Genomic DNA, 22,831 nt, shown 5'->3' on the forward strand with positions numbered 1-22,831 from the left:
ACACGAATTTACTGGGACAAGTGTGTTCGGATGCACTGGAAACTGTTATAGAACATAAGGACTGGGTATATGTACTTTGCAAAAATAATAATAATGGAAAAAAGAAAAATAATAATAATAATAATAATAATAATAATAATAATAATAATAATAATAATAATAATGATAATAATAATAAACTATTATGTAAACAAATACATCAAAGGAAAGTGAATAAACAGTGGTAATGGTGTCCAGAGAAGGAAATATTTCCTCGAGGCGTAGGATACATTCTCGGCTATGCCGGCGGATGCACCGGCTCGACATATTGACAAAAATGCTGTTTGCAACTCAAAATAACAAGCTAAGGTTATCCTAAGCTCTATGCACTAATTCATGTATTTTTTAGTTTCTGTCAAGCTCTTCTACAATGATATTTGCTTTATTTTACACATTCCATGTTCTTAATAGTGAAAAAAATATATTTTTATTAAAGCGAACGGATAGTGCACATGCTTACAGGGGAAAAAAATTGCTTACAAGTAAAAAGGTATTGTGGTTCTGATGTATGCTGTATTTATTTACTTACTTGTTTATTTATCTTTATTTTTCATTTGCTTCACGACTAATTTGAACATTGTAACAAACGTTCTATTCTTGGGGTGTACTAGAAATTTACAAATAGGAATACAGTACTTGAACTGATACGCATTATTTGATCATAATGACATCCATTTGTAATATGATATATAACACAATGTTAACTAAAACTTTTTTATTTGTGCAATGCGAATTCAAGTTGAGACACGTTGAGGAAGAGAAGAAATAGAATCTGATCTTAGATCTTCCTATCAATTTTTTTCACAAAGTAATTGTGGGTTAAATATTTTTAAACTAATTTATAACATTAAACATTAAAAAAAAAACAGTAAATATACTAAACTAAAAAACTAAAGCCAAAGATTAACCACGTAATAATGAGGAGAATGTCGAAAACATGAAATATAGCAGATATTAAGACATTTGTAAAGACAATTGAGCTCAAATTAGAAACTACATTCCCCTGCCATTTTTTCATATATAACGCGTAAACTCCCATGTAGTTCTGACTCCTTTATATTTTGCGTTTCCCTTCATGTAAGACAAAACAGAATGTAAATCATACCGACAATACCCAGCATCATTTTAACCCTGCATTTCATCACTAAATCTAAAATAATGATGCATACAAATATCAAAGGCTTTATTGCATTTACAAGAAAAAAGGTATAATATCCACTCCCACCCATTCCATTCCCACATACTCCACTCCCATCCACCCCCTTCCCTCCCTCTTATATTAGCTCCTTCTGGACGACGGGTCATCTCGGCATCTTGCTCACTGCCCTGGGTCAAAAGCAGTCTCGCATGACAGCACATCCACAGCAAGGCCGCTTCATTAAATCGGCGACCCCCCTCATAAGAACATAAGAACATAAGAAATAAAGGAGACTCCAAAAGACCATAAGGCCTACACTAGGCAGCTCCGTATCCATCACCATCTGTCATCCCCATCCATAAAGTTGTCTAATCGTTTTTTAAAACAACTGATAGTTTCAGCGCTTACTACATGGTTACTAAGTTTATTCCATTCATCGACCACCCTATTAGTAAACCCATTCTTGCCTATTTCCTTCTTAAATCTAAATTTGTCCAGTTTATACCCATTACTGCGAGTCCTGCCCTGTTGTTTTATTATGATGACCTTGTTTGCATCACCCTTGTTATAGCCTTTGATCCACTTGAACACTTCTATTAGATCACCCCGCACTCTGCGTCTTTCCAGAGAGTGTAAGTTTAGGTGCCTAAGCCTCTCTTCGTAAGGCAAATTTCCGAGTCCATGTATCATTTTGGTCATTCTTCTCTGTACTGATTCTAGTGAATTTACGTCCATTCTGTAGGACGGAGACCAAAACTGTACTGCATAGTCAAGGATGGGTCTAACTATCGCTAGATAGAGTTTAATAATTACCTCTGCACTTCTATTCGTTACCGTCCTAGCAATGAAGCCTAATGCTCTGTTAGCTAAATTTCTGGCGCTAATACACTGCTTCCTGGTTTTAAGGTCCGGACTCACCAGAACTCCCAAGTCCCTCTCGCACTCAGATTTTTCTAAAAACGTGTTATCTAAGTTGTATCTATTTTCGGGGTTGTGTAGCCCTACGTTTAACACGCTACACTTAGAGATATTGAAGTTCATATGCCATTTCACCTAACATGTTAACAGCTTACTAAGGTCATCCTGCAGAATATGGGCGTCGTCTGACCTAATTAGGCGTCCTATTTTAGTGTCGTCCGCAAACTTACTAACATCACTATTTAACCCTTCGTCTAAGTCGTTTATATACATAATGAACAACAAGGGACCCAAAACCGAGCCCTGGGGGACCCCGCTAGTAACATTGCCCCACCTAGATTTTATTCCATTTATGGTGACCCGCTGTTTTCTGTTACTAATCCAAGCTCTAATCCATTCTAACACTTTTCCTCCTATGCCATGGGCTTTGATTTTATTTAGTAGTCTCTGGTGTGGCACTTTGTCGAACGCTTTGCTAAAGTCAAGGTAAATAACATCGTAATTTTCATTGTTATCTGACGCCTTATATACCTTAGTGTAAAAGGATAGAAGATTAGTCACACATGACTTACCCTTGGAGAAACCATGCTGTGAAACACGAATTAAATTATGCCCTTCAATGTGTTCTCTGAGTCTATTTACTATTATTGATTCAAGCATTTTTCCTATAACCGATGTCAAACTGATTGGCCTGTAGTTGCATATAGACGATCTATCTCCCTTCTTAAAAACAGGAACAACGTTTGCCTGCCTCATGCAGAAATGGAGAAGACGGGGAGAAATCCCTTCGGGCTGCGTCAATTTATTTTTCACACATACTACCTCACCCCCATCCCCCACCCACTCCCACTCATGCATCACAGCATCATCCATACACAACCATTCTCCATTCACCCCTACCTTCTGTTCACTCCCGTCCTTCCTCAACAGACATTCCCCTCTTTCCCAAATCCCCTTTTACCCCGTCCATCCATCTTATCCTTGGTCGCTCCCTCATGGTCACTCTTCCACCTCTGCCTCGCACACCTTTTTTTACTAATCTTTCTTCACTCATTCTTTCCATGTGTCCAAACCATCCCAATACTCTTTCATCAACCCTATCTCCCAACTCCCTTTCCACCCCCGTTATTCTTGTTTCTCACTCTATCCAGCCTAGTAACCTCTATCATACTTCTCAGGCACCTCATCTAAAAATAACGATAATGGTAATAATAACAACAATAACAACGATTGTGAGGAAACCGAAGTGAAGGAAGCCTGTTTTGAAAATCTGTTGGAGAGAGGAAGAGTTAAATTACACATCTGATCGGCTCGACGCGTCTTGCTCGAGTGTCGTCAATATAGAATAGAATAGAATTAACTATAGTGAAGTGTGAAGGGGGAGGGGGGTGATAGGAGAAGGTAAAGTATAGAAAATGAAGGAAGATTGAGTGTTAATAGTGTGGGTCGGACCCACTTGCATAGTTATTATTATATTGTGTGAGTAGGTCATCCTAACTCTAATCTAATTTAATTAACCTAACTAGCTAATCATATTATAAATAAATTAAGAATAAAGGTATGGAGGAAGTATGCGTATTTAGGTTCCTTAAGAGGTTTTTAATTAATTGTTTTAATTGATGTTTGTTTGTATTATGTTATTGAATTAGTAACGCATACTTCCTTCATGTGCACATTTATATTTGTATTATTTCTATATATCGGTTAACATGTATGATTTTATCTTGGTCATGTGCCTTGAAGTATGATCAAGTTATTTGATTTCTTTAGAATAAAGTGTATCACACATGTTCCCAGTTGTTTTATATATTTTATGTATATAGATATGTTTTTTTATGGGGGTTAGAGATGTGTGTGACTGTGAGAGGCTAATGTGCCTTATGAGTTTTAATTATTCTGATTGTAATCTAATTTTTCATACGTATCTCTTTTTTTATGAGGGGGAAGGGATATGTGTGTTTGTGGGAGGCTAATGTGCCTTATGAGTTATATTATTTTCATGACGTTAAGTTTTTCAAACATATCCTTGTGGGTATGTGTGTTTGTGAGTGGCTAATGTGCCTTTTGAGTTCTATTGTTATTAAATGACGTAAAGTCTGTCACACATATATTTCCTCTTTTGTATTATTATTATTAGCTAGGGGGAAAGGGTGCGGGCTTAAATTAACCAAGACTGGTTTTGAGTCGTGGCCACCATTTTTGATCTTGTTTTTTTTTGTGTGTGTGTGTGTGTGTGTGTGTGTGTGTGTGTGTGTGTGTGTGTGTGTGTGTGTGTGTGTGTGTGTGAGTGTTTGGTGGGGGCGTTGCTTTTTAGTGTAGTGTTCCAGGGTTTACTGCTCAGTCTTATTAGTCGTGCGTGTATTGTTTCTAGTTTTGTTGTTTCGTGGAGTTGCTGTGTGGTTTCTAGGTATGGGGGTTTGTGTTTTAGTATTTTACGTATTGTTTTGTTTTGTAGTGTTTGCATTTTCTTGATGTCTGTGGGTGTGCTTGTGACTGTAATTATAGGAGGGTATTCAAGTTGTTTTCGTGCTAGTGTTTTGTATAGTTGTATTTGTGTTTTTGTGGTGAGTTCTCGGAAGCGTCTGAGTCTGTTGAGTGTGGTTTCTGTTGTTCGTACTCTGTTTTTGATGTGTTTTTGTATTCATTGTGGTGTTATGGTGAAACCTAGGATGTGTGCTTATTTGTTGTGGTGTTGTTTGTTGTGGTATTGTGGTGTTGTTGATCTTTATTGGTGGTGGGTGTCGTGTTGAAATGGCTAGGAGTTGGAATTTGTTTGTGTTTGTTGATATTTTCCATTGTTTTTCGTGTTTATTTTGTGGATTTCGTGTTGTGCTTTCCTGGCAAGCATTTGTTTTCCTGTGGTGTTTGGGCATGTGATGATTTGTGTGATGTCGTCTGCGTATTGTATGGTGTAGCTTCTTTGTGATGGTGGTGGGGTGTCTGCCGTTTATAAGTTGAAAAGGGTTATAGGCAGTGTCGCAAGACAGCACATCCACAGCAAGGCCGCTTCATTAAATCGGCGACCCCCCCTCTCCGTCCCCCCCATGCATAAAAGGATAAGACGGGGAGAAATCCCTTTGGGCTGCGTCAAATTTTGCTCACACATACTACCTCACCCATTCCAGCTCATGCATCACATCATCCATATACAAACATTCTCCATTCACCCCTGTCTTCTACTTCAAGAAAGTAGTTTTCGATTATTTCCGGGCCCTTCCAGACCAGACGTCTCTTTGTCATATGATTATTCCTTTGTCTAAAGAAAACACTGCTGTTCCCGCTGACAAGCAGCAAGATGAAAAATGTAATATTCATTTACCTACCTATTTCAGTGTATATGTATTTATTCACTTATCTGTTTATTTTTTAATCTTATCTGGGATGAAAAAAAAACAACTGAGGACGTCACCGTGGTGACTGGCACAACACATTTTTAGAGATAACTAGACCTTCCGTGACCCATTGGGTCAAATAAAAATTTAAATTATACGTTGTTAATAAAACGGTCAATAAAATCTTTAATAAGACAATGTTCTATTCAGTAGACGAAGGCAGTGACTTGATTACTTATAAGAAGTGAAATGCAGAAGATTATGACGTCATGTCGTCGTTGCTTGGAACACTACGCATCATGTGACTTATAGGGTTCGTAATATTTTAATAAACTCATTATGCCTCATAGATACTAACTCAGGAGTTGGCTATACTTTTAAATACTGAATATGAAAAATTTATAAGTATATATATATGTGTATATATATATATATATATATATATATATATATATGTGTGTGTGTGTGTGTGTGTGTGTGTGTATGTATGTTTGTATGTATGTTGGGTCAAATAAAATTTTAAATGATACATTGTTGTAAGAAGTGAAATGTTGTCGTTGCTTGGAACACTACACATCATATGATGTCGTGACGCCATGTCTCTTCTTCTGATTGGCTGGTCCTCAGTCGTGACGTCATATCTTTTCTGATCTCTTCTTCTGCTTGGCTGGTCCTCAGTCGTGACGTCATATCTCTTCTTCTGATTGGCTGGTCCTCAGTCGTGACGTCATATCTCTTCCTCTGATTGGCTGGGTGACGGTTTCAAGGAAGCAAGATAACAAACAAGATTATCAGAGTTTTATAAATATATAGATTGTCTCGTTCACCTACTGCACGGTTCTATTGAGTTTGTTTCCGATAAAGGTCACCCTGCAACGCTTGGAGATGGGGGCCCCGGAGTGAGCATAATGGCAATACTGATTCTGTCAATCATAATATTGACAACTATATCCCTAGCCTCTCGTTACTTTCAATATAAGCAATGAATTCACTTTGGATATTTCTAAATTTAGTGTAGACTTACTAGGGTCAGTTTTGATTAAAATAATTCAATTTTGTTTAAATGTCGTTGTTCGACAAGCGTCCTTTCATTAACATGAACACCATGAAAAAGTTTCTCGCTTATTTGTCTCTCTCCCTCCTTTTCATTTATGTACTTATCTTTTTGGTTATTCATTTATGCAATCATATGTTAATTTACTTAGTTATTGATTAATTTATATTTAGTAATGATGGCAAACTCAACAAGTCTAACCTGGTCTGGCCTTTGTATTCTCTCCACCGTATTTATTCTTCATTATGAGTAGAGACCAAACTACTGTTGTATAGTCTGGAGTAGGCGATGCTCTCTTGTAAGACTTTTTTCCCTCTTTTCCTCCTTCATCTATCCATCGTTTAGTGAAAAGGCTACTGTGATGCTCGTTAGCAGTCTGCATGTTTTGTTTATGTATTTTAGTTACTATTACGACTATCACTTTAAATGCACATTAGTGTTTTTTTAGAGAGGGACTAGATGTTTATCCCCCACACTTGTATATATATATATATATATATATATATATATATATATATATATATATATATGTGTGTGTGTGTGTGTGTGTGTGTGTGTGTGTGTGTGTGTGTGTGTGTGTGTGTGTGTGTGTTTTCATTTCCACGTTTCACTTAACCTTGTATATTCGTACATTCGTATTTATCAAAATGGGAGAAAATGGGAGAAAGGACGTGCCCTCTACTCAGCCTCCCAACTCTGACAGCAAATCATTTATGACTGTAATCAGAAAGTAACACAGATCCAAGGTTGAGCTCAATTACACTCTAAATTTTGTTTTCCAGGCGATTTCATTCAGCTGAGGGGGACATCGTTGGGATGAAAGGCCTCCAGTAAAATATGTATATATATATATATATATATATATATATATATATATATATATATATATATATATATATATATCCTATGAGATAATGGGTGAAACCATTGTCTAGATATATTTCTTTCATGAACAAAGTTCAAGAAGCAACAATCAGTGAGAATAGCCGTCCCTATTTTCCGGGAATAACACCATCATAAATAAAACACACACCCAAGCGGAACCAACAAGTAAATCTAACCTGGATGCAATTTCTTAAACCCAAAGCAGTGATAAGTTACACGTAGACATGTCAGGAAGGATATGATGACAAATCACTTAACTTGTCCCTCTAACCTTGACGACTTTGACAGTTCTTTGTTTATGTACACATGTTGCATGTTTGGAAGACTTTCGTACCTTATTAGGAATACTCACTTATCTATGCGTACCATGACGCTTCTTCACTCTTACAAAGGGAGGCTGCCAGTTAAGATATGCACCCATCCCTTTCCCATACATCGGCCATATTTCTTCCCTGTTATTTTAGCTCCTCGCGGATGAAAGGTCACCCGTCTCCTGCACAATGCCTGGGTCAGAGGCCATGCATCAAAACTCAGCATATACACAACAGGGGACCATAGCTTCATTTACATGGCGACCCTCTTCCTCGTCTCCTCATGTGAAAATAGAGAAGACTAGGGGCATCTAGGTACATACGTATTTTGGCTGCAGTAAGAAAAAAATATAAATGAGATAAGGTTAACACCTCTCGTATTTCAAACAACATATATATATGTGTGTGCGAGTATATATATATATATATATATATATATATATATATATATATATATACATACATACATATATTATATATGTATGCGAGAGTTGGACGCTCTACAGTCGTGACATCAAACGCCTCGAGCAATTCCAGCAGTACAATCTGAAGAAGATACTCAAAATTCGATAGAGAGATCGTGTCACACTTAGGTCCTAAACCGACCCTCACTCCCCAGTTTCGAAACCACCATTATCCACCATCGTCTTCACTGGGCATGCCACGCCCTACGAATGGACCAAAGCGCCGCAACAAGGACCAGGAACTTCGCGTCAGTTGAGCGAGGCCGACAATGGGGGAGGCTGACCACAAGCTTCTACCCAACTCCTCACTTCCACCGCCGTGACACGCGGCAAGGACAAGTTGGTACCACGTGTCGGTTGTACGTGGCCACCAGGAAATCGGCCACGTTGTCCAACCAACTCTGCCTGCCTACCTCCCTCCACCCGAGAAACAAGAAAGCAACTCCAGTCTACCGTCCTTACTCATACAGTCAGGATAGGATTATCAGCCCGTCAACCCGGTAAAAGTCTTTATTATTAAAAAAAGTATAACAGTATATACACATAACTACACAAATATATATATAGACATTCACTAAAAGAATAAATAAAATTGTGTCCCACCAATTAATCAATAGAAATATATGATAACAAAGAGATCAGTCTATTTGATGCACCATTAAGATAGATGTTAGAATAACTAGACACTTAATACTGCAAATAACACACAAATAGTATATTATAAACCGCAAACCTATGCTCTAACGGTAAACCCTACTCAGATATGCAAAAATAGGCATATTCACATACACATGCGGCGACTGCGTCGCCATAAGGAGACTCTCCCTTGGAAGAGAAGATTCTCTCTCAGAGGGACTATATGGGGACTCTACCCGTAGGGGATTACATCTCCACTCTGTAAACACTTCATCGCTTCAGTAAATCAAAAAAGCCCGAAAAGGCTTTAGATTCCACGTCACAGGTGTTGGCCCACGATGACACACTTGTGTGAGTATATTCGTACATTCGTGATTACTCAGCCTCCCAACTCTGACAGCAAATTGTTTATGCTTATGAAGCAAAGAGTAACACAGATCCAACAGTGCGCTTAATTAAATTCTAAATTTTGTTCTGATTATCCCCCCCAGGCGATTTCATTCAGCTGAGGGGGACCTCATCGTTAGGATGAAAGACGTCCAGTAATATGTGTGTGTATATACATATATATATATATATATATATATATATATATATATATATATATATATTCATATATATGTGTGTGCGTATTATATATATAATATATACATACATACATACAGTACATATACCAAAGGCTTTTTCCCCCTTACAAAGGGGGCAGCCAAAAAACAAAGGCATAAAAAACCATTCCCACCCATTCCATCCCTAATACACTCCATTCCCCTCCACCCTCTACCCTCCCTCTTATCTTGGCACCTCCTGGATGACGGGTCATCCCTGCATCTTGTCCACTGCCCTGGGTCAGAAGCAGTGTCGCAAGACACAGCACATCCACAGCAAGGACGCTTCATTAAATCGGTGACCCCCCTCTCCGTCCCCTCATGCAGAAAAGAAGACGGGGAGAAATCCCTTCGGGCTGCGTCAAATTTTTCTCACACATACTACCTCACCCCCCATCCCCCCACCCATTCCACCTCATGCGTCACAACATCATCCATATACAACCCTTCTCCATTCACCCCTGTATTCCGTCCTCTCCCGTCCTTCCTCAACAGACATTTCCCTCTTTCCCAAAGCCCTTTTCACCCCATCCATCCATCCATCCATCTCATCCTAGGTCGCCCCCTCATGTTCACTCCCCCCACTTCTGCCTTTTATACCTCTTTTACTAGTCTTTCTTCACTCATTTTTTCCATGTGTCCAAACCATCCCAATACTCTTTCATCCACCCTATCTCCCAACTCCCTTTCCACCCCTGTTCTCCTCCTCACCTCCTCATTTCTCACTCTATCTAGCCTAGTAACCCACATCATACTTCTCAGACACCTCATCTCAAACACATTCAAACTCCTTCTCTCTTCCTCTCTTATGTTCCATGTTTCTGCCCCATACAGTGCTGTTGGCACAATCACTCCTTCATACAGTCTCCTCTTAGCATCCATTCCCAAATGTCTATTCCTCATTACACTTTTTAATCCACCAAGGCATTTACTCGCTTCTCTCAATCTACATTCTACCTCCACCTCCGCTCCACCCTTTCCTGCCACATTCGCACCTAAGTATCTAAAACTATTCACTTCCTCCAGTCGCTCTCCCTTAATGCTCACTTCCAGTCTGCTACCACTTTCACCCCTCGTACATCTCATCACCTTTTACCCACATTTATCTTCTACTTTCTTCTTTCACACACTCTCCCAAACTCTGTCACCAAGTTTCTCAATCCTTCCTCTGATCCTGCCACAAGCGCAGCGTCGTCCGCAAACAACAGCTGACTCACCTCCCAATTTTCTCAATTTTCTTTTAACCCATTCAACTCCGATGACAAGATGTCTTGTCATTTGGTCAAATAAAACAAAAAATCATAAAACACCAAAATGTTTGACCAAACACCAGAAAAATATGACGTCAATCCTCGCGTCGCTCGCAGCGGAGCGAGGCTTGACGTGATATTTTTCAGGTGTTTGATCATACATTGTGGGGTTTTGTGATTTTTTGTTTTATTTGACCAAATCACAAGACATCTTGTCATCGGAGTTGAATGGGTTAAACATCTCCAATCCCTGACCCACTACCCTTGCATTTACCTCTCGCACCACCCCATCCATGTATAGGTTGAACAGCCAGGGCGACATAACACATCCCTGACGAAGTCCCATCCTTTAACTCGAACTACTCACTCTCTCCATTTCTAACCCTGACACATGCTTACTCTCGTAAAAACTCTTGACAGCTCCTAAAAGCTTTCCTCCTATCCCGTATATATGCAAAACCTCCCACAGTGCCTTCCTGTCTACCCTGTGACAAGCCTTTTCCAGATCCATAAAAGACCAAAAAACATCCTTACCTTTTCCTATAGCTTGTTCACATATCTACCGTACTAAAAGAAAAAAAAAAAATAATAACTACGCAAACTCTACCTGTCCTAAATCCACACTGTTCCTCTCCTAATCCTCTCAATCAAGATCCTCCCATAAGCCTTCCCAACAACACTTAACAAGCTAATCCCTCTGAAACTACTCCATTCACACTTGTCCCTGTTTTCCCTGTAAACTGGAACTATACAGGCACTCCAGTCCTCCGGCACTCTACCCTCTCTTAAACAAACATTAGATAACCTCACCAGTCAGTCCACCATCACTGTGCCTCCTTTTTTTTTGTTTTTTTTTTTTTTTTTTTTTTTTTTTTTTTTTTTTTTTTTTTTTTTTTTTTTTTACAAGCCACGGGCTTCGCCCTCCCCGGCTTCGCCCTCCCCGGCTTCGCCCGGGAGCTTGGCTGCGCAAACAGTGGCCTACGGCCGCAGATTTCCGCGCTCAAAACCCTCGTTTTCCTCTTCGGCCTCGGCCTCGGGGCGGAACCCCAACACAGGATCCCCAGCACGAAGAAGAACGCGAAGAAGAACGCGAGGAAGAAGAACGCGAAGAAGAACACGAAGTAGAATGCGAAGAAGAACGCGAAGAAGTACGCGAGGAAGAAGAACGCGAAGAAGAACACGAAGTAGAATGCGAAGAGGAACGCGAAGAAGAACGCGAGGAAGAAGAACGCGAGGAAGAAGAACGCGAAGAAGAAGAACGCGAAGAAGAAAAACGCGAAGAAGAACGCGAGGAAGAAGAATAAGAAGAAGAAGAAGAATACCACCTGACCCCGACTTACCCAAGCGCTTTTTCAAGAATATTTTTAGGACAAAGTGTCACCGTAATACCACCTGTCCCCGACTTCCACAGCGTTTTTTGGAAGAATATTTTTATTTAGACTTAGATTCTGCATGGCATCCATCGAACCCAGGTACCTTACCTGCTCTCGTCATCTTAACAACTGCCTTCACTTCATCCTTCCTTATTTCTCATCCATTTTCTTCACTCAGCACAGTCATTTTCTTAGCACTTCCCACTGCAACTATCTTTCCTTCCCTATTCTCCTTCACATTTAGTAACTCCCTAAAATACTCTGCCTATCGTACCCTTACCGCCTTCTCTTCCATTATCATCTCTATTAAATACAACACCCTTATGACACTGATTAATTTTCTCACTGAGATTTTCAAATTTTCTCACGGATTTCATTTCAGGGGGTGGGCAAATACAATCCTTCCATAGTCTTTCATTTTTAATTGACATTTCGACTTCAGGGAATCATCTTCAGAATATTATACAAAAATTAAATCACAGTCTTACACAACTACATAATACACAATTGACCATTTTGTACAGGCAACATGGGTAGGCCGCTTGGAAACACTATAAGGTTCATGATGACCGGCTACGAGGTAGGACAGTTCGCTCAAGAGGGGGAGGGAAGGAGGAGCGAGAGTCAGGTAGGATAGTTCTTCTCGCATAGACACCCCGCCGGTCAAGAGGGGGTTGGTGAGGTGGAGGGGGAGTCGAAGGAGGTGGGTGTTGCTGCCAGTGGGCTTCATACCTAGATGAGGAATTAAAGAGGGGAATAGCAGAAGTCATGTGGGATTGTATGTTGATTATCGGAGCTCTTTCCCTTGTATGGATACCTTCTAGCGTTTTTAGTCCTTTTATTTTATTACATCACTGTTTCCCAACTCTGGGGTCGCCAAGACATCTTGTATGCTAAATTTCTGTGTTGCAAAATTATAATAATTCAATACAATGACCATGCACATAAGCAACGCAGACAAGTCCACAGATACAAGTTGCGCGTGCCACCATATGACGTCAGACGTGTTGGATTCCACATGTAGATATCATGATACATATACACCGGTGCATGCAGTGACGTCAGATTTAGGCGTCTTGTAAAAGCGCTTCGGGTACGTTTCTCATTCATACCAACGACACTAACTTGCGCACAGACATACAAATATAAAGACAACTTCATTCGAAATAAACCAACGACGAAATATTAATTTTCTGTAAACCACACAATTGCATTGACAGGGATCTTTCAACTGGTTTAATTTCATTATTTATTCATCAGTTAAAAGTCTTGTTCTGTTGTGGGTGTATATCGTTCTGCTGGTATCTTTCTGTGAGTATTCCTTGTATTTATTCAATTATTGTATCAATTCACCCTGCACCTGAGCACTTGTGCTTTATGCAGTAAGCACAACCAACCAATCTGATATGTATCGTATATGACATAATATGTTTTTTTACAAAAAAAAAAAAAAAATCGTGAAATGTTACCAAAATTGATTAAAGTATCCTTTTTTATCGTCTTTTCATTGAAATCCTGGTGATTTTTCATTTGGGGAGTTACAGCCTCATTATAAATGCAGAATCTCTCATTTGTGTTTAGTACCTTATGTATTTTATTGAAGTTTGTAGTTGTTATTAAAATACTTTTTCTCAAGTGATTGAGAACAAAAACAACATGATTATCAATAGAAGTAGGTATAAAAATGAACATTGATCCTTCAAACCCAAGGGCAATTTTTTTAAGCCTTGCTTTCTTTTTGGCACACTTTACCAAACATCTTTTGTTTCATTTATAATTGATCAATTATAAATTTTATTTTGGATTCTTCACTTATGTCAAGGAAGAGGATGTACAAGGAAGAATTCCTTGGCACTGGATTTTCTTGTCTCATTGATCATGGAATCGAAAAACCTCAATGTGTCGTATGTGGGGAAGTGCTCAGCCACGAGTCGCTTAAAAAAATAAGCTTAAGCAACATATCCAGGGAAAACACTCAACTCTGGCTGGGAAAGATCGTATTTCAAGAGGAAAGAAGAACAACTGAAACGTCATAAGAACATTAGAACATAAGAATAAAGGAGACTGCAAGAGACCATAAGGCCTACACTAGGCAGCTCCGTATCCATCACCACCTGTCATCCCCATCCATAAAGTTGTCTAATCGTTTTTTAACCCATTCAACTCCGATGACAAGATGTCTTGTCATTTGGTCAAATAAAACAAAAAATCATAAAACACCAAAATGTTTGATCCAACACCAGAAAAACATGACGTCAGTCCTCGCTTCGCTCGCGAGCGAAGCGAGGACTGACGTCATATTTTTCTGGTGTTTGATCAAACATTTTGGTGTTTTATGATTTTTTGTTTTATTTGACCAAATGACAAGACATCTTGTCATCGGAGTTTAATGGGTTAAAACAACTGATAGTTTCAGCGCTTACTACATGGTTACTAAGTTTATTCCATTCATCGACCACCCTATTAGTAAACCAATTCTTGCCTATTTCCTTCTTAAATCTAAATTTGTCCAGTTTATACCCATTACTGCGAGTCCTGCCCTGTTGTTTTATTATGATGACCTTGTTTGCATCACCCTTGTTATAGCCTTTGATCCACTTGAACACTTCTATTAGATCACCCCACACTCTGCGTCTTTCCAGAGAGTGTAAGTTTAGGTGCCTAAGCCTCTCTTCGTAAGGCAAATTTCCGAGTCCATGTATCATTTTGGTCATTCTTCTCTGTACTGATTCTAGTGAATGTGAATTGATGTCCATTCTGTAGGACGGAGACTAAAACTGTACCGCATAGTCAAGGGTGGGTCTAACTATCGCTAGATAGAGCTTAATAATTATCTCTGCACTTCTATTCGTTACCGTCCTAGCAATGAAACCTAATGTTCTGTTAGCTTCATTTCTGGCGCTAATGCAGTGCTTCCTGGTTTTAAGGTCCAGACTCACCAGAACTCCCAAGTCCCTCTCGCACTCAGATTTTTCTAAAAACGTGTTATCTAAATTGTATCTATTTCCGTGGTTGTGTAGTCCTACGTTTAACGCGCTACACTAATAGATATTGAAGTTTATTTGCCATTTCACCGACCATGTTAACAATTTATTAAGATCATCCTGCAGAATCTCTGCGTCATATCCTGACCTAATTTGGCGTCCTATTTTAGTGTCGTCCGCAAACTTGCTAACATCACTATTTATCCCATCGTCTAAGTCGTTTATGTACATAATGAACAACAAGGGACCCAAAACCGAGCCCTGGGGGACCCCGCTAGTAACATTGCCCCACCTAGATTTTATTCCATTTATGGTGACCCGCTGTTTTCTGTTACTAATCCAAGCTCTAATCCATTCTAACACTTTTCCTCCTATGCCATGGGCTTTGACTTTATTTAGTAGTCTCTGGTGTGGCACCTTGTCGAACGCTTTGCTAAAGTCAAGGTAAATAACATCGTAATTTTCATTGTTATCTGACGCCTTATATACTTTAGTGTAAAAGGATAGAATATTAGTCACACATGACTTACCCTTGGAGAAACCATGCTGTGAATCACGAATTAAATTATGCCCTTCGATGTGTTCTCTGAGTCTATTTATTATTATTGATTCAAGCATTTTTCCTATAACCGATGTCAAACTGACTGGCCTGTACTTGCATATAGACGATCTATCTCCCTTCTTAAAAGAGGAACAACGTTTGCCTGCCTCCAAGCAGTTGGCACAAAACCAGTGTCTACCGATTTATTGAATATTTCAGTTAACTGGTCGCAGATTTCAAATTTACACTCCTCAAGCATTCTTGGAAAATTTTCGTCTTGATCCGGAGATTTTGTAGCTTTAAGTCTTTCAATCTACTTGACTACTTCTTCTTTACTAATGCTGATATTAGATAGACTACTTTCTTCATCCCCTCTGAAAATCGGATCGCAGTCAGGTATTTTATCTAACCTCTCATTAGTAAACACCGATAGAAAATAATTGTTAAACTCCTCACTCATTTTTTCCTCCGATTCTATCATGACATTTTCATCGTTTTTAATTGGTCCTATTCTTTCTTTATTTTTTGTTCTATAGAAGTGAAAGAAACCCTTTGGGTTAGATTTTGCTTGACTGGCAACCTTGATTTCATAATTACGTTTCGCTGTACGTGTATTCCTTTTAACCAGCTTTGCCATTTCATCATATCTTGATCTAAGGTGTGACTCCACGTTTCTTATTTTTACGTAAAGTCCTCTTTTCATTCCGATCTCATGTTTCAATCTGTCCGTCATCCATTTGGGAGTATTACTATTTTTCCGTATTGACTTTAGGGGGATAAATGTGTTTTGTGCATTAATAATTAGATCAGTTAGATTGCTATACATTTCTTCCAAATCGCTGACCTGACTGTTGGGCCCTCGCCCCCAAATGACCTGACCCAAGGTATGCATATTACCCTCCGTGACCCGACTCTTAGTCCTGACCTGACCCCCAGCCCCGCACCGAGACCCGACAATGTTCAAAACGTCCGCATGACATTTCGTATTCAATTTCAAATAGGTTTTTATATTGTCAAAGTTTGCTTTCCTGAAGTCTGGTACTTGAACGTTATTCGTACTTTTTAATTTTTCCCAAATAACATTAAATCTTATTTCTTGATGATCGCTAGAGCCTAGACTATCTCCCACTATTACGCTGCTAATTTGGTGCTCATTATTTGTTAAAATTAAGTCCAGGGTATTTTGTCCCCTCGTAGGATCGGTAATCACTTGTTTTAGGAAATTATCCTGCACCACATCTAGGAATTTCTTCGCTTCATGATCTCCTATTAAAGTTTCCCAGTCAATGTTTCTATAATTAAAATCTCCCATGATCACAACGTTTTTGTACTCGGACGCTCTGTGAATTTCATGAATCAGGGGATCAGTCAGCGGTCAGACAACCCTACGCACACACTAGTATGTTCTGTTCAACAAACAACAATTGCATCCTATCTTGTTGCAAAAAGAATTACCAAATGCATACAGCCCCACACAACTGGAGAAAAGTTGGTAAAGCCACCAGCCCTTGATATGGTTTGCACCATTATTGGGGATACGGCAGTGAGAAAAATTGAAACTATTCCACTGTCGGATAATACAATCAACCAACAAATAAAAGAGGTGTCGGGAGACATAAAAGAACAAGTAGTGGCTGCCATCAAGGAGAGCGGAAATTCAGCTTACAGTTGGATGAATCAACTTGTGCATTTTGGTTTGTAGTAAGAAAAAAATGTAAATGAGATAAGGGCAACATCTCTCGTATTTCAAACATATATGTGTGCGTACGAGTATATATATATATATATATATATATGTGTGTGTGTGTGTGTGTGTGTGTGTGTGTGTGTGTATACTGGGAAATGCGAAGAAAATGAGAGTGATGAGTGAGGAGAATGGAGGAGAAATAAGGAAGGATGAGGTGAAGGCAGTTGTTAAGATGATGAAAGCAGGTAAGGCACCTGGTCTGGATGGATGCCATGCAGAATGTCTGAAAAAGGGAGGTTCAGTGATGGTGGACTGGTTGGTGAGGTTATTTAATGTTTGCTGGAGAGAGGGTAGAGTACCGGAGGACTGGAGAAGTGCCTGTATAGTTCCTCTTTACAAGGGAAAGGGGGACAAGTGTGAATGTAGTAGTTTCAGAGGGATTAGCCTGTTAAGTGTAGTAGGGAAGGCTTATGGGAGGATCTTGATTGAGAGGATTAGGAGAGGAACAGAAGGAGTAATTGGTGAGGAACAGTGTGGTTTTAGGATGGGTAGAGGTTGTGTAGATCAGATCTTTGTGGTAAGACAGATATGTGAGAAAGCTATAGGAAAGGGGAAGGATGTTTTTTGGGCTTTTATGGATCTGGAAAAGGCTTATGATAGGGTAGACAGAAAGGCACTGTGGGAGGTTATGCATATATACGGGATAGGAGGAAAGCTTTTAGGAGCTGTCAAGAGTTTTTATGAGAGTAGTAGAGCTTGTGTCAGGATTAGAAATGGAGAGAGTGAGTGGTTTGAAGTAAAGGTGGGACTTCGTCAAGGATGCGTTATGTCGCCCTGGCTGTTCAACTTATACATGGATGGGGTGGTGCGAGAGGTGAATGCTAGGGTAGTGGGTCAGGGATTGGAGATGGTTAAAGAAAATGGAGAAAAGTGGGAGGTGAGCCAGCTGTTGTTTGCGGACGACACTGCGCTTGTGGCAGGGTCGGAGGAGGGATTGAGGAAGTTGGTGGCAGAGTTTGGGAGAGTATGTGATAGAAGAAAGCAGAATATAAATGTGGGTAAAAGTAAGGTGATGAGATGTACAAGGGGTGAAAGTGGCAGTAGACTGGAAGTGAACATTAAGGGAGAGCGACTGGAGGAAGTGGATAGTTTTAGATACTTGGGTGCAAGTGTAGCAGGAAAAGGTGGAGTGAAGGTGGAGGTAGAATGTAGATTGAGAGAAGCGAGTAAATGCCTTGGTGGATTAAAAAGTGTAATGAGGAATAGACATTTGGGAATGGATGCGAAGAGGAGACTGTATGAAGGAGTGATTGTGCCAACAGCACTGTATGGGGAAGAAACGTGGAACATAAGAGAAGAAGAGAGAAGGAGTTTGAATGTGTTTGAGATGAGGTGTCTTAGAAGTATGGTGGGGGTTACTAGGCTGGATAGAGTGAGAAATGAGGAGGTGAGGAGGAGAACAGGGGTGAAAAAGGAGCTGGGAGATAGGGTTGATGAAAGAATATTAGGATGGTTTGGACACATGGAAAGAATGAGTGAAGAAAGACTAGTAAAAGAGGTATGGAAGGCAGATGTGGAGGGAGTGAACATGAGGGAACGTCCTAGGATGAGGTGGATGGATGGGGTGGAGGGGGCGTTGGGGAAGAGGGGAATGGGTGTGGAGGAGGGAAGGGAGAGGACGGAAGACAGAGGTGAGTGGAGAATGGTTGTATATGGATGATGTTGTGATTGCATGAGGAGGAATGGGCGGGGGGATGGGGGGTGAGGTAGTATGTGTGAGTAATTTTGACGCAGCCCGAAGGGATTTCTCCCCGTCTTCTCCTTATATGCAAGGGGGGACGGAGAGGGGGGGTCGCCGATTAAATGAAGCTTTCTTGCTGTGGATGTGCTGTGTCTTGCTACATTGCTTTTGATCCTGGGCAGTGGGCAAGATCCAGGGATGACCCGTCATCCAGGAGGTGCTCAGATGAGAGGGAGGGTGGGAGGGGTGTGGAGTGTATTTAGGGATGAAATGGGTGGGAGTGTTTATGCCTTTCCCTTTTTGGCTACCTCCCTTGAAAGGGGGAAAAAGCCTTGGTATATGTATATGTATGTATGTCTATTTATATATATATATATATATATATATATATATATGTATATATATACATATATATATATATATATGTATGTATATATATATGTATATATATATATATATATATATATATATTTATATATATATGTATATATCTATGTATATATATATATATATATATATGCAAGAGTTGGACACTACCGCCGCGCCGTGACATCAAACGCCTCGGTCAATTCCAGTAGTACAATCTGAGGGAGATACTCAAAATTCGATAGAAAGATCTAATCATTAACGCCAAGGTCCTGAACCAAGCCTCGCTCCCCAGCGTCGAAACCACCATCATCCACCCCCGTCTTCACTGGGCAGGCCACGCCCTACGAATGCTCCAAAGCGTCGCGACAAAGACTAGGGCGCACATTAGCCCAAACCAACATTGAACCTTCCTCGTGGGAGGAAACTGCCATGAATTGAAGAGCCTGGAGAACTGGCGCCCGCGACGATAGGGCAGCCATTGAGGAGGGTAAACGAAGGAGAAAAAGGAAGGAGCAACTGGAACAAGCTCGTCCTCCTCCTGCCGTCTTATGTGACTTCTGCTCTTGCACCACCAACTGGGTCTATTAAGTCACATCCGGCACAAACATCAGCTAAGGAGACCGGATAAATGATGACAAGGTACACTGAGTTAGGTAGCCCCCATTAACCGTTACATACCAGAAAAATACATAAAGTAGAATACTGTCACCGGAAAAACATATCACCAGGATTAAAAAAATATCATAACCTCAAATATCCAAAAAAAATACTTCCAGATGGACCCAATATTGCATAATTCACACATCATACTGGTGTCAAAGGAAATAGCATATGTAATCTCTAGGCTAAGATAAATGTGACCAAAATATGCGAAAAAACTCCTAAAGTCTAAATCTAACTTAACTACCCATACTTCCAGTGGTGAGGCGAAGGCTGAGGTAAGTTGCCACTCACGTTTCGCGCCAAAACCGTCCAAGACTGTTTACTTATACCTACCACCTTCACCCAGTTTAATCTGTGCAAAAGATAACGTCTAGAATTCTATTGATATAACTGCATTTTGAAGAATAGGTTTTACTAAACGATAACGAACGAGAAATCTAAATCTAGTGATTAACAGTTAAAAAAAAAGAAAAAAAAGACATGACTTTTGGTTGTGAATATAAGTGTTTAGCATTTCTTCTTATTAGATAATTTGTTACTTGATATTTTTGACTTTATTATTTGTAGTTCCTGCACACGGCCCTTGCTATTTCCGTAATGATATTTATAAATTGCAATTCCCTACCTTGATGATGTCCTCATTATTTCTTGAGAGCTTTCGAGCATTAAATATTTTTGAGTCCTCTACCTTTTACGTTATTGTTCTTGATTTCCTTTTTACCATTTCAGTTTCTTGAACATCCATCAACTCCTCAAAGAGTTCCCCCATCCGTTGAAGTATGGCTAAACATCTTTTTGTGGGGCTTCTTGCAGCCCTTCTCATATCCCAAATTTCGGCTGCAGAACTCACTCTTAAAAAGTTACGAGACATCATGAAATGTGGCACAAAGGCTTCGGCTGACAAGTACTTTGAAGCTATCAAAAGTACTTTTAAAAAATATAACATCAACACACCCCTGCGCCAAGCTCATTTCCTTGCGCAGATTGGCCACGAAAGTTCAAGCCTGAAAGCAACAGAAGAGAACCTCAACTACAGTAAGAAAGCCTTACTAAGTGACTTCGAAAATTATTTCCCAACTGACGCCCTAGCCGAGGAATATGCCCGCAAGCCAGAGAAGATCGCCAACCGTATTTATGCTAACCGTCTTGGCAACGGCAACGAAGCCAGCGGCGACGGTTGGAAGTACAGGGGTCGTGGTCTCATTCAACTCACCGGGAAAGCCAACTACGAACAGTTCAACAAAAACACGAAAGAAAACGTGGTCGCCAACCCAGACCTTGTGGCCAGCGATGCCAATCTTGCTGTCGAAGTGGCTGGATGGTACTGGAACTCTAGAAATATCAACAAAGCGGCTGACGCTGATGATGTCGAAAAGGTGACAAAGTTAGTCAATGGAGGAGACAAGGGGCTGAAAAAGAGGAAGGAATACTTGGCCAGAGCCATGATTGCTCTTGGCATCAAGAACAGAAAATAGAGTCGGAGTAGAGTAGACATAGATTTTAAATCCAGTTGTTATCTCATGATGGTCAAAATTTACATGGTAAAGGAAAAAAATTATGCCCGAACATTGTATGTGTGTATGTGTGTATATTAATGCTATGTTTTTGTTTCAATTTTTGTTGTATTTTTTTATGTTACAATTTTGTTTAAGTTGTACACGTTTGACAATTTGTCATGTTTAACGATAGCCTGGTTATCTCAAAGTTCTGACCCCTATACGCCCCGGAGCACATGAAACTAAGTTCACTACATGTGACCATCACACCCCAGAAGACGATTCCTGGATAGGGATCGAAACATCGGGCAAAATAAACTCTTCAAATTGAGTGGTGTTTACTCTCTTTCCCGATATAGATCTCAGACTCTAGATCTTAACATATATATATATGGATGGGGTGGTGCGAGAGGTAAATGTAAGGGTAGTGGGTCAGGGATTGGAGATGGTTAAAGAAAATGGAGAAAAGTGGGAGGTGAGCCAGCTGTTGTTTGCGGACGACACTGCGTTTGTGGCAGGATCGGAGGAGGGATTGAGGAAGTTGGTGGCAGAGTTTGGGAGAGTATGTGATAGAAGAAAGCTAAAGATAAATGTGGGTAAAAGTGAGGTGATGAGATGTACAAGGGGTGAAAGGGGCAGTAGACTGGAAGTGAGCATCAAGGGAGAGCGACTGGAGGAAGTGGATAGTTTTAGATACTTGGGTGCAAATGTGGCAGGAAAAGGTAGAGGTAGAATGTAGATTGAGAGAAGCAAGTAAATGCCTTAGTGGATTAAAGAGTGTAATGAGGAATAGACAATTGGGAATGGATGATAAGAGGAGACTGTATGAAGGAGTGATTGTGCCAACAGCACTGTATGGGGCAGAAACATGGAACATAAGAAAAGAAGAGAGAAGGAGTTTGAATGTGTTTGAGATGAAGTGTCTGAGAAGTATGATGGGGGTTACTAGGCTAGATAGAGTGAGAAATGAGGAGGAGAACAGGGGTGGAAAGGGAGTTGGGAGATAGGGTTGATGAAAGAATATTAGGATGGTTTGGACACATGGAAAGAATGGGTGAAGAAAGACTAGTAAAAGAGGTATGGAAGGCAGATGTGGAGGGAGTGAACATGAGGGGACGTCAAGGATGAGGTGTATGGATGGAGTGAAGGGGGCTTTGGGGAAGAGGGGAATGTCTGTTGAGGAAGGACAGAAGACAGGGGTGAATGGAGAATGGTTGTATATGGATGATGTTGTGATTGCATGAGGTGGAATGGGTGGGGGGATGGGGGGTGAGGTAGTATGTGTGAGAAAAATTTGACTCAGCCCGAAGGGATTTCTCCCCGTCTTCTCCTTTTATGCAATGGG

General features: G+C 40.2%; 1 protein-coding gene across 1 annotated transcript; it reads left to right on the forward strand.

Moving 5' to 3' along the window:
* Positions 1 to 8,408: 8,408 nt before the first annotated feature.
* Positions 8,409 to 22,629, forward strand: LOC143026410 (glycosyl hydrolase family 19 domain-containing protein HI_1415-like). The gene is made up of 2 exons (XM_076186726.1): positions 8,409 to 8,641; positions 20,720 to 22,629. The coding sequence occupies exon 2, from the start codon at positions 20,770 to 20,772 to the stop codon at positions 21,463 to 21,465; it is 696 nt and encodes a 231-aa protein (XP_076042841.1). The 5' UTR covers positions 8,409 to 8,641; positions 20,720 to 20,769; the 3' UTR covers positions 21,466 to 22,629.
* The last annotated feature ends 202 nt before the right edge of the window (positions 22,630 to 22,831 follow it).

Source organism: Oratosquilla oratoria, chromosome 6 (genome assembly GCF_046742065.1).
Source record: "Oratosquilla oratoria isolate Oo_2021 chromosome 6, ASM4674206v1, whole genome shotgun sequence".
NCBI classification, from domain to species: domain Eukaryota; kingdom Metazoa; phylum Arthropoda; class Malacostraca; order Stomatopoda; family Squillidae; genus Oratosquilla; species Oratosquilla oratoria.

What these genes read in the sequence shown, in the direction of transcription:
- LOC143026410 (XM_076186726.1), top strand. Translation starts at nt 20,770, where the DNA reads ATGGCTAAACATCTTTTTGTGGGGCTTCTTGCAGCCCTTCTCATATCC.